At 40.6% G+C, this 16,323-nt stretch overlaps 1 protein-coding gene across 1 annotated transcript in view; it reads left to right on the top strand.

The window, feature by feature from the left end:
* The window catches only part of LOC127427204 (myosin-16-like), a 103,799-nt gene that overhangs the window by 86,032 nt on the left and 1,444 nt on the right, over positions 1–16,323 (top strand). Inside the window, exons 14-24 of the mRNA XM_051674676.1 lie at positions 168–364; positions 2,974–3,106; positions 3,703–3,919; positions 4,432–4,568; positions 7,863–7,966; positions 8,532–8,724; positions 8,955–9,158; positions 12,936–13,061; positions 14,723–14,893; positions 14,989–15,189; positions 15,988–16,134. Coding sequence (XP_051530636.1) covers positions 168–364; positions 2,974–3,106; positions 3,703–3,919; positions 4,432–4,568; positions 7,863–7,966; positions 8,532–8,724; positions 8,955–9,158; positions 12,936–13,061; positions 14,723–14,893; positions 14,989–15,189; positions 15,988–16,134 — 1,830 coding nt within the window. The remainder of the gene's footprint in view (positions 1–167; positions 365–2,973; positions 3,107–3,702; positions 3,920–4,431; positions 4,569–7,862; positions 7,967–8,531; positions 8,725–8,954; positions 9,159–12,935; positions 13,062–14,722; positions 14,894–14,988; positions 15,190–15,987; positions 16,135–16,323) is intronic.

Here is a 16,323-nt window from a genome sequence, read left to right as displayed (position 1 = left end):
TTTTCTAACAGAGTTTAAAAGTCCACAGGGCCATAAGTGCCCATGGTTAAAGAGACACTGGAATTGGGATAAAGTAATAAGTATAAAACAGCATTCAACAGGTCTATGCATAAGAACTACAGTATAGCAGAAATGTGACATGCTGTGTTTGTGTGGGGTATTGTCAGGCTAAAACAGCCTTGAGCAGCAGTATGGCAGCAGTGCAGCAGGAGTGTGAAATGTTAAAGGAACAACTGGAAGAGGAGCAGGAGAGTAAACAAGAATTGCAGCGTCTCATCTCCAAACTCAACAGCGACGTCACACACTGGAGGAGCCGCCATGAGGCTGATGCCATCCAGCACAGTGATGAACTGGAAGAAGCCAAGTATGTATTATTGGCAGGGCTGGGAGGGTTACTTTTGAAATGTATTCCACTACAGATTACAGAATACATGCTGTAAAATGTAATTTGTAACGTATTCCGTTAGATTACTCAAGGTCAGTAACATATTCTAAATACTTTGGATTACTTCTTCAGCACTGGTAGATTTTTTTCACTTGTTTTGACTATAAAAACTCTGCCAGTACAGTAAGAAAAAATACACATGTTAAAAATACATTCTCTGAAAAACCTAAATATCTTATGCAATGTTGTTTCTAAAACAAGATAAATCAATTTTATCTTTTTTTTAGATATTTTTACAGGAAAACAATACAAAAATTATTATCAAGAATATGATTTTTGCCCTAATATCAAAGGTCTTACTAGAAAAAAAGGAATTATGATCTAACATGAATTTTCTTGATAAAAAATATGATTGTGCCTGGTAACGTGCATTTAAAATGGCTAGAAATAGCATTTTAGCTTAGCGTAAAGCTGACAATTTACACAAGGTTTATTTCTATTTCTTCTGCTCTAAACTTACTTCAAACTTACTTCTCTGTCTGCTCGTATGAATGTAACACATCATAAGAAAGTGTTTCACCGCTGTTCAAATGCACTTTGAATCACATCATTTATATGTATAAATGTTTCCATCTGAAAGGACTAAATATTAAATGAAACAAATGACAATAAAATGCAAAGTAATCTCTTCAGTAATTGAAATATTTTTTGAATGTAACTGTATTCTAATTATCAATGATTTAAATTGTAACTGTAGTGGAATACAGTTACTTATATTTTGCATTTTAAATACGTATTCCCGTTACATGTATTCCGTTATTCCTCAACCCTGATTATTGGCATGTACACATGAACACACTCATACATCCCTTTGTGCTTAATGTAATAGGACATGTAGGACGTCACTGAAACAACATGCTTTGTTGTTCCTGTAACATCTTTCAAATCAACAAATAACTGCCCTCGGATTGTAGCGGGTAGGGATAGGGCTGTGATTGGTTGCTCACGCTTTCTTGTTATCTGTCATGTTGGTGCGCATTGTACACAATTGATCACAGAACACGTGCGTCAGGTACAAATCCTGTGTCTTATTATGCACACTTCCTACTATACAGTATGCAAAAAGCAGTATGTCAAATGAGTAGGATGTCTGAATTGACAGTATAGCGAACAGTATCCAGATGACATACGTTATTTGGCTGCAATGGGTTTCGGAGTTGTCACGGATGTTACCGTTGCTTTAGTTGAGGCCTGATATGCCGTAGTTACATTTACATTGCATTTAACGAGGTCAGCTCTGATTTTGGTTCAACTTTTCCACAGACTGTTTTCACAACATTCTCCGTTTAACTGCAAATGGCTCTACAGACCAGGAATTCAATACACAAAAGTTTGGTTTGACTTTGTTTAATGCGTGCCCAAACATTGAATAAGGTCTGTAATGTCTTAATACCCTTTCTATTCTTTACAATCAGTTGTTGATATAAGAGTAAAAAGAAACATTAATTCTAATCACATAGCATGAATGTGGTTAAGAATCAGTTAAACTGAAACACGTCTATGAGACGCTCGTTGAACTGCCGCTGTTCTGAGAGTTTTAGTGCTTGTTATGCATATCTATGTAATCTCAATGTAAATACTTGGAAATAGTACAAATTATGCATATAAACAACAAACATGTAACAGAATGTATAATAAATGTCAAAAGAAAAAGTTAAAATCACAAAGCTGTAATGTGATTTTCGGTAAAATGTTGAAAAACGAATTAAAAAAATATACTCCTTCACATAAAATATAAATAGCATGTGAAGTCCATATACTTTATATCTATCTATCTGTCTATCTGTCTGTCTGTCTGACTATATGTGTATATATATATATATATATATATATATATATATATATATATATATATATATATATATATATACTGTGTCTAAAATATGTGTGATGTTTTCAGTTGCATTATGCTTACATGTCATGTAAAAAGTCTGCCAACTAACAATTAAAATTTGCTAACCAATAGTGATTATTTCTCTAATGTTTCTGTAAAGGTTGATACTGATCAAAGGACAATATCCACATTCCTGGATGTAGTATACCTGTATCCTTAAAGAATGTACTATACTTTATTAATGGTTGAAAAGTAAATTCAAGTCAATGTACTTTGAAAGTACAATAATTTGGACACAGCTAAGATCATTCTCTATCCTAGACGTGGGCAGCAGTCTGATTTTCTTCCCCCAATATGTTTTTTTAGCCCTCGCCCTCCTCTTGCAGTTTTTATTGGTTGTTGCTCATTACTACTCCCTCACTATTCCAGACAACGCACACACCTGGCAACTGGTAGGCTATACTTGAAACCAGTTTGAAATTGTTAGCATAGTATTTGCGACTAGGCAACAGGCACACACTGCAAGTTAATGCAAGCTATGATCTGGGGCTTCTTGTCACAGACTTAAAATATGAAAGGGCAACAAGCTTCAGTCTTCAAGTGTGCGCTACGCTTAAGTGTACCAAGACTTTTTAGACCTTAGACATTCACTACCTTCAGAAATGAGCATGCATTTAATGTTGCTCTGTTGCAGGAAAAAGCTGACTGCTCGACTGCAAGAGGCCGAGGAGGCAGTGGAGGCCACCCAGGCCAAATGCTCCAGTCTGGAGAAAGCCAAACAGAGACTGCAGGGAGAAGTGGAGGAGCTTTGTGTGGATCTGGAGAAGGTATGAGCATGTAACAGATGCATACAGTCATCGGTTCATATCTCAAAGAGGGACTCTTAAAACTTTAATACAATGTAAACATTACAGTATCTACAAAAACTATATATTCTGCCATACAATTCTTTTGGATGCTGCTGGCCCTGTGTTCGAGAAAAATAACATCTTGCAATCTTATTAAACACCTGCTGTAAGTGATTTCAGACGTTTTGCTTGTTCTTCTACAAGACTACAGTAAGCCACTGATTTAGACCGCAGACATCCCTTTAACCACACACCCTCTCTTCAAAACCCCGCCCTCCTAAGATATGTGCGCAAACCCAATGTCAGCAAACCTGACTGCCAAGACACCTATGTCAGTGATATCTGTCAGATAACAGAGACATAACACAGACACATAAATAAATAATAAAAATAATAATTGCCTACAGCACCTTTAACATCCACGTCAATGGCTAAATGGTCAATATAGTTTCTGTTATCCAAATAACTGGCAAGCAATCAAATTTAAGTGGTGTTGACATGCAATCAGATTTTCTGGACAGCCTTTTGGTCTATTTGTCAAGATAATTGTGAAATTGTTCTGTGTTCCTCTCTAGGCGAATAATGTGGCAGCAGTGCTGGATAAAAAACAAAGGATGCTTGACAAGCAGTTGAGTGACTGGAGGCAGAAGTGCGAGGAGCTGGTTGTAGAAGTGGAGAGCTGTCAGAAAGAGAGCAGACAGCACGCCACCGAGCTCTTCAAGCTCAAAACGACCTACGAGGAGGCAGTGGAGCAGGGCGAGGCTCTGCGCAGGGAGAACAAGGCCTTCCAGGGTAACACTGACACTTAGAGTGGCATTTATACAGAATAAAAACCACCACTCGCCATGCGTGATTGAAATGTGCTATCACTATGTCATAATTATAGAATATTTGTTTATTTAAAATCTTTTGTGAAGGTGCACGTGTGACAGCCCGTGAAAACTTTATACAAACTCATATAAACACAAATTACAGTACAGCTTAGCCAGCGTAATGTGGGCCTGTGACTGCAGAATGTTTTAATCTTTCATTATGGGCTTTGTTTGTATGGCTGCGGTTTTAAGACTGCACCATAATTAGTTGAAATATGTTGTCCAACAGAAACAAGCTGACTCAATAAAGGACTACAGAGAATGAAGGTACCTTAAAGACACAGCTACCAGATCACAATAGCTGCACCAAAAAGCTCAGAGTGTTTCACTACAAAACTTGTTACTATGGAAGTTCACTTAAAAGTAATAAGTTCTATATTCAGTAGTCTCACCTCATTTTGTAACGTTTGATGTTGTGCTGTTGTATTTCAGAGGAGATTGCTGATCTTACAGACCAGCTCTCAGATGGGGGCAAGAGTGTCCATGAGCTTCAGAAAATGAAGAAGAAAATCGAGATGGAGAAAGAAGAGCTGCAGGCATCACTGGAGGAGTCTGAGGCAGCATTAGAGGTGTGGAGAAAATCATTACACTTGATACTTAGGGCTGAATCTCACAAAAATGTAAAAAAAAAAAAAAAAAAAAACATTAATGTATTTCACCCCAAAATCAAAAGAAAACAAATAATAAGAAATTATTATTTGTTTATAGAAAATGTTGCCTATTTTTTAGGACTATTACAACTTTTTACATTTCAACATTATTTGTGAGACAATTAAGACAATTACCTCCTCACCCGATTCACGGTAGTCTACTGTAATGAAAAAAAAAAGAAAAAAAAATGTATTATTTAAATGTATTGGGCCGTATTTATAAAGCACGAGGAGTTAAATAAAACAGGTTACACAAGGGTGGTTTTATGTACGATTCACACAGAATTTCATTATAATAAATACGTTCATAAATATTCTGCAATACGCTCATAAAGAAGGCAGATGGGAGTGTGAAAACATTCAGTATTTGTGCAAATCATTTGGAACTGCATGAAAATGTAATTGCAATATATGAATCTTAAATGTGCACTCAGTAATTTTTTATGGATGTGGTCTTGGACTTACACTGACTCGTAGGGGCATGGATGCAGCATCATTCAAAATCAACAGTTTTCAGTTACTGATGCCATTGTAGAAATTCACTATTCACAGTCAGCCATGATTAATGTAATCCATGAGTGAAAGTGTCCAACAAGTGTCCAGGGCAGTTACTCAGATTAACCAAGTACCCGTAGTATTCTGCTGGTCATGTGATTCTAAAACATTTGATTCTATCCCTCTCCACGTAGAATAAAACAGCTTTTATAAGGTTACTGATATGACTGGAGCCTTCATCCCTTGTGAGTGCTCATGATTTTGTACATATGTTTAAAAATTACTGTTAATATCTTTAAGAGTAAAACTTTTTATATGAGTAAAAACTTACCAAAAATGGACAGGTTTTTCTTGACAAATATTTTTTTCTTTTAATTTTGGGCTGAAATATGACCAGGTCATTTCTTCGTGAAATTCAGCCATAGAGTCTTCATTTATGACTATTTTTGGCTCTTTTGCACATTTGGTTTTATCAGGACTATCTTTCAACTGACCAAGTATTTAGAAAGCATTATACAATTATAATATGTGATAAAGAGGAAAACGCCCACCAAGACAATATATTGAACTGGAGAAGATTGGAGTTACTATTTAAACTACTGCATCCTGACATTTAGGGAATTAGTGTCTCAGGGCTGACCGGTGCAACCTAAAAAAGTAGAACTGCTAATTGTTACACATTTCCCGACAGCCAAAGGGGTCAGCATTTATCACCTGGAAGTGCACTGGCAAGTCTTGGAGAGCAAATGACAGAATCCTGTCAAGCTGTCTTGTTTTCAATGAAAAAAGTGTTCACATTCTAGGTCAAGTTTGAGACCCAAGTTGATGAAAAATAAACCTATAGAGCTTTTTGTTTAGAGAAAAAGAAATGGGTGAGTTGACCTCTGTGACCTGACTGTGGCTTTGTGTGGGCTGATGGATGGAGATGGAGGACCACTGAGCTGACAGGGCTGATTAGAGTAGCTGGTGGTGGTGTTGATGGATGATGTTCTAGAATGAAGGAGGGTTTAGTCTAATTCTGCTCTGCCTACAACCAGATTGTGGATCTCCCTGCCACTTTTTTTTTAATGCAAGAAGGAACCCATTTTGACTCATGACATAAGATATCAGTTTGAAGCTCTAGGCGTGAAGTATAGAGTGATTAATTCATGGTATCTTCAGTATTCTTTTATGGTAAATTTCTTCTTCTAAAACCAGAAAAAATGAAAATCTCCCATTGACTGGAACTGATTGAAAGTTCAGGATTCATTCTTGACCTAGGACAACTAGGCTGGTTGAAGAGCATTGATGATTGGTTTAAAGTAATCATGGGTGTGTTTTGGATGTGACTTTTTTTATTTACAATCGTGCGTGCCAGCTGAGGAGTTGATTACTGGTTACTGTTGTTAAAATGGATAACTTTGAAGCCAGTCTCTGAGAGACTGTGCAGAAATATACTTTTTTATATGATTCTCAGCACAAACTCCACAAAGACAGCGTGGCCACAACAAATGTGTGGAGAGAGATTGGAGTTTTAATGAACTCAGATCAAATAACATGTTGGCAAAAGTGGCTCTGTGACAAGTTTAATAAAGCAAAGAAGCGATACAGCACTAAAAGCAGCGGTCCATGGAGAGAAAAACCTGCATTATTGGCATTATTTCCATGGCTGGAACAGTACGTTAAACACTGTGACATCACCCTCAACTAACTAATTTTAAAACGTCATGTGTATTATAAACACCGGCTTCATTTGCTTAGGGTGCTTTAGTTCAACCAGGAGAAAAAGGTTGGCATCTTCCATAGTATAAATCAGGCTGTAATGTGCTATGACTATTTTAACCAGAGATTATTTAGCAGAGATGGGCCACTTCTTTTAAAATGAATGGGAGAAATTAGAATGCTTAACCACGGAGCTCTGAGTGCCCAACAGTAAACGGATGTAGAAAGGAAGTCTCGCCTACAGTTAAAAGAGCCAATCACCTTTTAGATACAGACATCACCTGTCAATCAACTCTAGAATGCGCATGCAATTATTATTATTATTATTATTATTTTTTTTTTTTCTTAATCTGAGGTAAAGAATCACAATTGTGATTCCAGTATTGTCAGATTTTATTGCTGATTTAAAATATGTTCTTTGATCATAATCTTGACCAATAGTTTTTGAGATTTTGGTCTTTCTCCATTCAGGTAGATAGGAGCTGCACTGGCATGACTGGAAATAGCCTCCCGAGAGCGTTTCAAAGATGGCCGACAGTGGACTGACTTGCTAGAAAGACTTTTTTCTAACTGATTGAACTTACAGTTTTCCTGTTGCAGGCTATCAAATTTGAGAAAAATCCAAATAGACTTACATTGATAGAATGTTCAAATGAGCCAATGGAATGTTTGTGAATTCCATCTCTAACTGTCAAAAAAATTCAAATGTAAACAAAGCCACAAAAGGCCCTTAATTTGTTCTATCACTCTTTCTTTTCCATCCATCCAATCATCCATTCAACTGAAATGTCTGTATGACCATCAAAGTTTTTAAACTAGTTTAACCTTTCAGACAAGTTTGTATCGACAGACTTTACCTATCTATTTAGTTTTGTCTTCTGTGCATATATTTCACCATTTATAGCCAACATTTAATTTCACCATTCTCCATGTCTCCTAGTTGTCAACAAATTGTTCAAGGAAAGCTGCCTCTTTAGTTATGAATACTATCCTTTAGAGTTTCTCTGTTTACTGTAGGCTGAGGAGACAAAAGTTCTGCGTCTTCAGTTGGAGCTGTCTCAGGCTAAAGCAGACATGGAGCGCAGACTACAGGAGAAAGAAGAGGAGTTTGAGGCCGCCAGGTACTCTTGAATTGAAATTATCTGTTGCTATTTGTGGTCCTAGTTGTGGTCTAAATGCTTAAAGGTGCTGTAAGTGTTTTTTTTTTATTTTTATTTTTTTATTTTTTTTTTTTTTTTAATACCACAATACATTTTCCTTGGTATGGCTAAATCTCGCAGAGGTTAGCAAAACAGCTAAAATTGCTTATAGCAACTTTAAGAAAAACAAATGCTTAAATGTCTCTTCTGAATATACCTCTCAAATTGTCTTCTGCCTCTAAACCACATTGTGCTTTTTACATTTCAGTTCTTTAACTGTAATATTTTTCCTTTTTTCCTGCCTTTTAACTAAAATGGGATAACCCTTTTGGTAAGTAACTTTATCTTGCATCTTTTCGTTCCTGCAACATGCACATGTTCATTATGCATTCTAAATCTGTCAGATTCCATATTGTAACCATTAACTTATCCAAAATGTCCAACTCAGGTAATACACTGCAATGAAACGGAAGCAAATAAATGTGTCATGTGTGTGTATATATATATATATATATATATATATAATTTTTTTTTTTTCTTCTTTTAGAAAGAGCCACCAGAGGGCTTTAGAGTCCCTGCAGGCCAGTCTGGATGTGGAGGTAAAGGCCCGTACTGAAGCAGCCCGTCTGAAAAAGAAGATGGAGAGTGATCTGAATGAGCTGGAAGTGCAGGTGGACCAACTGAACAAGAGCAACGCAGAGCTAATGAAGACTGTGAAGAAGATGCAGCAACAAATGAAGGTTCACACATATTGCCACTGTTCTGCATGGTAGTGGAAGCATACTGCAGGATAACTTGCTATGTTTGGTTGGTCTGGATGCTCAAACAAACAGAGCAATGTTTTGATAATGCCACAGAGCCACAGTGATTACATTTTTGGGGAAATTAACCCAAGAATGTTCAGCTAGAATAGGAGAAAAAAATAAAAACGCTTCACCTTAAGTACCTTCTTTTGCTCTTTCTCCTGCAGGACCTGCAAGTACAGCTGGAGGAGGAGGCGCGTGTGCAGGAGGAGCTGAGAGAGGAGCAGACACTTCTTGAGCGCCGCTGCACCCTGCTGGTTACTGAAGGGGAAGAGAGTCGCGCCTCACTGGAGGCCGTAGAGAGAAGCCGCAAGGCCCTGGAGACAGAGGTGCAAGAGACCTCTGAGAAATACAGTGAGCTTGACAACCAGGTACAGATACTACTGACCTTTCTTCACCAAGCCTACTGTCTCTGAGGCAAGTGTTGTTGAACAACAACTCCAAAATTTTAAATAGACATTACAACAAAATCTACAGTGCCATGATGGTAAACAGTAGAGAACTGTATATTCTAATGTAGAGACCAGCAAATTATTATCTTGTACATTATTTACAGCTACTTTTGTTCATTTGATTTTATAATTAACAACATTGTTCAGATTGAGAATTAATTCAGTTACTTTATTCAGTTTTACAAGTATTTGAGATAAATGGGCCCACATGCTGTGTTAGTATGGTTAGACAAAATGTCCACATAAAGGTTAAAAAAAATCCCTTGAAAATCAATTCCAGAGGGCAAATATAATGTTCAAAGGGGGCTCTCTGTAGACCCTGAAGAACTACAGAGAGGTCCCATGAGGACTGGAGGAATTCAGCCTCCTGGCACCTCTTCGGAACCTGATGATCAGGTTGTGCTTCCCTAAGGACTTACTGTCGAATGCGTCGTGGTGTGCTGCTATGGTGGCAACGTACACCTTCAAGGTGGAAGGGGAAAGCCTCCACAGGGTCTGTGCAAGCAGGCTCACTTTGCGTAGGCCAGGGGGCCAGCTGTGTGCCAGCGCGTCTATGCCGAGGGGAGCCTCGGTGAGGGCGTACCAGAGCGGGCAGTGGGAGGATTCTTGGGAGGCGAACAGGTCCACCTATGCCTGTCCGAATCGACTCCAAATCAGCTGGACCACCTGAGGGTGGAGTCTCCACTCTCCCCTGAGGGTAACCTGCCGTGACAGCGCGTCCACTGTAGTGTTGAGGTTGCCCGGGATGTGAGTGGCTCGCAGCAACTTGAAGTGCTGCTGACTCCAGAGGAGGAGATGGCGGACAGGTTGTGACATACAACGAGAGTGCAGACCGCCATGGCAGTTCACATATGCTACCGTTGCCGTGCTGTCTGTCTGAACTAACACGTGTTTGCCCTGGATCAACGGCCGGAACCTCCGCAGGGCAAGCAGAATTGTCAACAACTCGAGGCAGTTGATGTGCCAATGCAGTCACGGGCCCGTCCAGAGGCCGGCGGCTGCATGCCCGTTGCAAACAGCGCCCCAGCCCGTTTTGGAGGCATCTGTCGTGACCACGACGCACCTGGAGACCAGTTCTAAAGGATCACCTGCCGTAGAAACGAGAGGTCGGTCCAAGGGCTGAAAAGACGGTGACAGACCGGCGTGATGGCCTCGCGATGTGTCCCGTGGCGCCATGCCCATCTCGGTACTCGAGTCTGGAGCCAGTGCTGAAGCGGCCTCATTTGCATCAACCCGAGCGGGGTGGCCACTGCCGAGGACGCCATATGCCCCAGGAGCCTCTGAAAAAGTTTCAGTGGAACCACTGTTCTCTGTTTGAATGCCTTCAAACAGGCCAGCACCAACTGGGTGCACTCGTTTGTAAGGCGTGCCGTCAAGGAGACTGAGTCCAACTTCAATCCGAGAAAAGAGATACCTTCCACATTGGGGGCGGCTGTGTGCCACAGCTGGGTGCTCAGGGGCGGAAAGGCCACCGCTGGAGTGCCAATCCTACAAGAAAAAGTCCGTGGACGGTAGTCGTGGTGACGACCGTACACACCGGGTATGTGACCCAGGGAGGAAGGAAGTCGCTCTTTTGCTGAACTGTTGGGTACCGCAGCCACTTGGGCATGCGGCGAAATCAAACAAAAAGGCAACAAAAGATTTTCCACCTGGCCCTCCACTGGGGGATGGAGTGGTATTCTTACCAGCTCCACGTGAGTGGGTTCCCTCGTCCCTGGGTAGCCCATCTCAGGGGCGCTTCGAGGACCTCCATGGTTCTTCAGCGCCGGATGTGAGACGGGTGGCGTCGGCTTCCTGCGGTGGGCTCCACACCGGGGCCGGGCCGAAGGGGCGGGCTGCGGCGGAGCCGGTGCAGTCACCGCAGGGGGACGCCCTTGGCGACGAGCAGACGGGGTGTGGGATCTTGAGCCGTGCCAGGACAGGATGTGCTGGATTGCCTCCGTCTGCTGCTTCACCGCAGAGAACTGCAGGGCAAAGTCCTTGACGGTGTCGCCGAATAGGCCCGCCTGGGAAATTGGGGCAGCAAGGAATCGTGTCTTGTCGGCCTCGCCCATCTCGACCAGGTTGAGCCAAAGGTGGCGCTCCTGGACCACTAGTGTGGCCATAGTCCGCCCGAGAGACCGCGCCGTGACCTTCGCCGCTCGGAGAGCGAGGTCGGTCACCGAGCGCAGTTCCTGCATCAGATCTGGGGCGGAACTACCCTCGTGCAGTTCTTTCAGCACCTTGGCTTGGTGGACCTGCAGGAGAGCCATGGCGTGCAGGGCAGAGGTGGCTTGTCCAGCAGCACTGTAGGCTTTAGCCATCAGGGACGATGTGAGCCTACAGGGCTTGGACGGGAGCTTAGGGCGTCCGCGCCAGAAAGCAAGCCGCGACCGCAACGTTGCCATTATCATGTTCTCGCAGTGAGAACATGAACCATTCACAAACGCTGCCTCCATTTGGGTCACGCCCAGACATGAAAGACAGCGATCATGACCATCAGAAGTTGAGAGATAATGACCGCAACCAGGAATAACACACAATCGGAAAGTCATCTTTAAAAAGACGCGTCTTTAAAAAGACGTTCTGTGTGTGCGTTCTTTTAGAGAAATATATACTCTTTTAGAGGGGAAAAAGCTCTTTCAGAAAATATACTTTCTAGTTTTTCTGCCGAAGCGCCCAGGGGCGTTCTCTGCAGTGCACCAGTGCAGAGGAGGGAGAAGCCGCTGGAATGCGCCGTCAGATCCAGCAGAGGTGAATGAACAGTAGTATTCAGCTGAATGAGCATGACCGTTTGGCTCCGAAGAGAAAATCTGAATGAGTGGTTGCATACCAGCTCCTTTTATACCTGTATGTCCGGGGGAGTGGCATGCAAATCATGGTCTGGGGCGGTGTGTCACAGCATCATCGGACTGAGCTTGTTGTCATTGCAGGCAATCTCAATGCTGTGTGTTACAGGGAAGACATCCTCCTCCCTCATGTGGTACCCTTCCTGCAGGCTCATCCTGACATGACCCACCAGCATGACAATGCCACCAGCCATACTGCTCATTCTGTGTGTGATTTCCTGCAAGACAGGAATGTCAGTGTTCTGCCATGGCCAGCGAAGAGCCCGGATCTCAATCCCATTGAGCAAGTCTGGGACCTGTTGGATTGGAGGGTGAGGGCTAGGGCCATTCACCCCAGAAATGTCCGGGAACTTGCAAGTGCCTTGGTGGAAGAGTGGGGTAAAATCTCACAGCAAGAATTGGCAAATCTGGTGCAGTCCATGAGGAGGAGATGCACTGCAGTACTTAATGCAGCTGGTGGCAACACCAGATACTGACTGTTACTTTTGATTTTGACCCCACTTTGTTCAGGGACACATTATTCCATTTCTGTTATTCACATGTCTGTGAAACTTGTTCAGTTTATATCTTAGTTGTTGAAACTTTTTATGTTCATACAAATATTTACATATGTTAAGTTTGCTGAAAATAAAAGCAGATGAAAGTGAGAGGATGTTTATTTTTTTGCTGAGTTTATTTATATATGCGATTAATTGTGATTATTTCGATTAATTAATTGGCATTTTATGTAAAAAATTTAAACTTACCAACTTAATTTTGTCAATATTCTGAGTCATTAAATTTTTTTAGGAATGCTATAGTGGACCTGGCTATTTGGGAGCTTATTTAACTGAAAATAGATTTTTTCCCCCCTATCTCTTCTTTGCAGTTTCAGTCTGTATCCAGTGGAAAGAGAAAACTGGAAGTAGATCTCCAGCAGCTCACACAGGAGCATGAGGAACTACAAAGTGAACTGAGGGCAGCCAATGACAAGGCCAAGAAGGTTGCCAGTGAGGTACAATATAGACCCAAAGCATTTTTTTAGATTGGGAAAGTGTTAGATTCTCACAGTAAAGGTGCCATTAGCATGGATTTTATAGAAAAGCACACAGAAAATGTCTCTACTACATTATTAGTATCACCAAAATAGGTGTACTGAGAAATCACACTGGTCTATATGAAAGCATGAGGCTCTCCCCTTTAACTCTATGTAACTGCCGGCGAGTTCACAGGGGGACGCTATGTCGCAAAATAAGTTTATGCTTAACGTCCCTGGATAAATAAGTCTGGCATATGTGGTATAATTTGAAAGCTTAGAATCTGAAATGTCATAGAACACCATCACTTTTGCATTTACTTACATAACATAACAAAATAACGCCTGAAAATATATGTGTTGCAAATAAGCGCCACCTAGAGGTAATGGGGTAGAAATAATAATATGAAATATAAAAGTATTTCACATAGCACTTAAATAGACAAGTCATATATCAAATAAAAGCTCTCATTCTCATGAATGCGACTGTATAGTGTATTTTGTTGCCTTAGTACCACAGTTGTAAAGATTTTTAAAAGACTAAAATACAAACATCTCTTTTATGTGGCGATCGCTGCTGCTGTAATCCCCAAATAGCCACAAACTATATATCTGCTCTTACCATAGGCAATTTTCTACAAAATAAGCAATTTTTTACTTGTCTTTGAGCTTATATCTCCTGTGATGTATCCTCACAAAGGGGAGAATCTCAGGTTTATAATGACACCTTGACTGAGCTTCTAGAACTGCATGAACTGAAAATTAGACTGAATGTCTATGGACAAGCACATCTGTGAGGGCTGAGATGTGTTAGAGTGCCATCTACATTTCAGATCTGCATATTGTGATGGAAGGTGATAGAGGAAAAATTATTTTTCCTAGTACTTGCTGCCATCTAGTGGAATGAGAAGACTTTTTTTGCAGGGAAATGAACAGAATTGTTCATGTAAAAATGTAAAATGTAAAAACCAGAATTACATGCTTACAAATTTAGTACAAAAAAAATAAATAAAAAAAAATAAAATAAAAAAAACCTGTGTTCATCATAAGATTGTTCACACACAATATAATTTATGAATACTCTGAATCTTTTTTATTTTATTTTATTTTTTTTTACTTGTGGGTTTTCTGAAAAATTCGATCCTTTATTTTTATTTTATTTTTTTTTTTTTAAATTTGCAATTAGTCCACAGTCTGTGTGAATGTAAGGTTTTAAATTTAAGTATGAAAAATTGTAGACAGCAGCCCAAAAATGCACCAGAGTTTAAGGGTTAACAACAAAAATATATCTTGCTGAAGGACACTTTTGTTTAGCCAGTCAGAAGACTTTGAGGCACTCTCTGCTCTCTGGAGAATTCAAATTTTCTGATGTGTCTTTGGAGGTCTGGATTTAAGAGAGGGAGGACTGTCTAATTCAATGGCTAAGTCTGGTGCAAGTTAGTGAAATTTTGCCAACATCACCTACACCACCTTAAAAACCTGATATTTATTGAAATTGGCTTCAGATGTGTTGATTCCGTGTTAAAGTGTAAGATTGTGTGAAAGCCATTGATAAATTATTTAATAGTTTTGACCTGCTGGAGATGGTGGGAGCATAGGAGGTGTACTGACTGGTCACTGAATTATGTGTTTCTCTGTAGACAGCACGTGTGGTAGAGGAGCTGCGAGTGGAGCAGGAGCACACCATGCACCTAGAGCGAGTCAAGAAGGGACTGGAGGCTCAGATAAAGGACATGACCACCAGACTGGATGAAGCTGAGCAGCTGGCCATGAAAGGAGGCAAGAAGATCATTCAAAAGCTGGAGGGCAGGGTAAACAGCATCACACTGGATCTATGATGCCAGATCTTTATGTGTTGAATAATTTGACACCTTTTGCCCTGTGTGGATTTGTGTGGTATATGCAGGTGAAAGAGCTGGAGCTAGACTTGGACACGGAGCAGAAAAGGCACGCTGAGACGGTTAAGACCCTGCGGAAGAATGAGCGGCGTCTGAAGGAGCTTCTCTTCCAGACGGAGGAGGACCAGAAGAACCAGCAGAGGATGCAGGATCTAGTGGAGAGACTCCAGATTAAAATGAAAGCTTACAAGAGACAAGTAGAGGAGGCGGTAAGATACATGTGCTGAAAAGACCAACATTGCTGGTCATCATCGTATGGTATGTTTTGGATGCTGGTGTGTCAGCACTACCTTCAGACTTCTTAAAGGGATAGTTTACCCAAAAGTGTAAATTCTGTGATCATTTACTCTCATATTGTTTCAATCTCATGTGACTTTCTTTCAGTGGAACACAAAAGTAGATGTTAGGCAGAATGTTTAGAACAGCCTCAGTCTCCTTTCATTTTCATAAACCTCATCTGTTAAAATAGATTATACACAAAATCCTTGATCTGGTGATTACACAGGCTATGAAAAGCTTAATTTGGTTAATACTTAAAATAGAGCACTGTAACAGAGCCAACTCTCCGACATTACAAAATAAGAGTCCCCTTTATGTTTTGAGTTTGTTTACAGATAAAAGTCCCACGTTATGTGCCACATCTTCATTTTTCTGTTTATTATTGTGATTTTGGTTGAACAATAAGCTGTATCTTGGATTTTATTCAGTTTGGACTCCTGTGACCTCTATGTCTGTACCCGTCATAGTAAGGAAAGTTTAAGTTTTTTTTTATTTTTTCATTCTATACATCAATTTAAAAACCTATTTGCAGATTAATCACTTAACGGCCTTTCCCACCACCTTAGTTAATGGTATCGGCAAAATCCACTATCGGTCAGCCTCTAATTTAAACCAGCACCTAACCAGCATAAACCATGCATCCTGGTCTTAACTGGTCTTTTTAGCATGGTATGTTTCTCTTTTCTACAAACACATCCCTTTTGTTTTCCTGTCTTTGTCTTACACAGGAGGAGCAGGCTAATGTGAACCTGACCAAGTACAGGAAGACTGTTCATGAGCTGGATGATGCAGAGGAGCGTGCTGACATAGCTGAATCTGCTCTCACCAAAATCAGGACGAAGAACAGGGGCAGCTTCGGCAAGGGCTACTTATCTGTGAGTCTGTGTAAACCATGATGGGTTAACTCTGGATATTTTCAACCAGACATCTGTTTAAACTTCATTTGAAACTAATATCTAATGTTGTATCCACAACTAACCAAACTTCAACAGCAACTTTATGAAATATTTTACTTGAAAAGTGCTTCAGTATCTTTCTTTAAAGTACATGCTACTTGGTTTGAA

The sequence above is a fragment of the Myxocyprinus asiaticus genome, chromosome 36 (assembly GCF_019703515.2).
Source record: "Myxocyprinus asiaticus isolate MX2 ecotype Aquarium Trade chromosome 36, UBuf_Myxa_2, whole genome shotgun sequence".
NCBI lineage: Eukaryota > Metazoa > Chordata > Actinopteri > Cypriniformes > Catostomidae > Myxocyprinus > Myxocyprinus asiaticus.
This window is presented reverse-complemented; position numbering and strand designations above follow the sequence as displayed.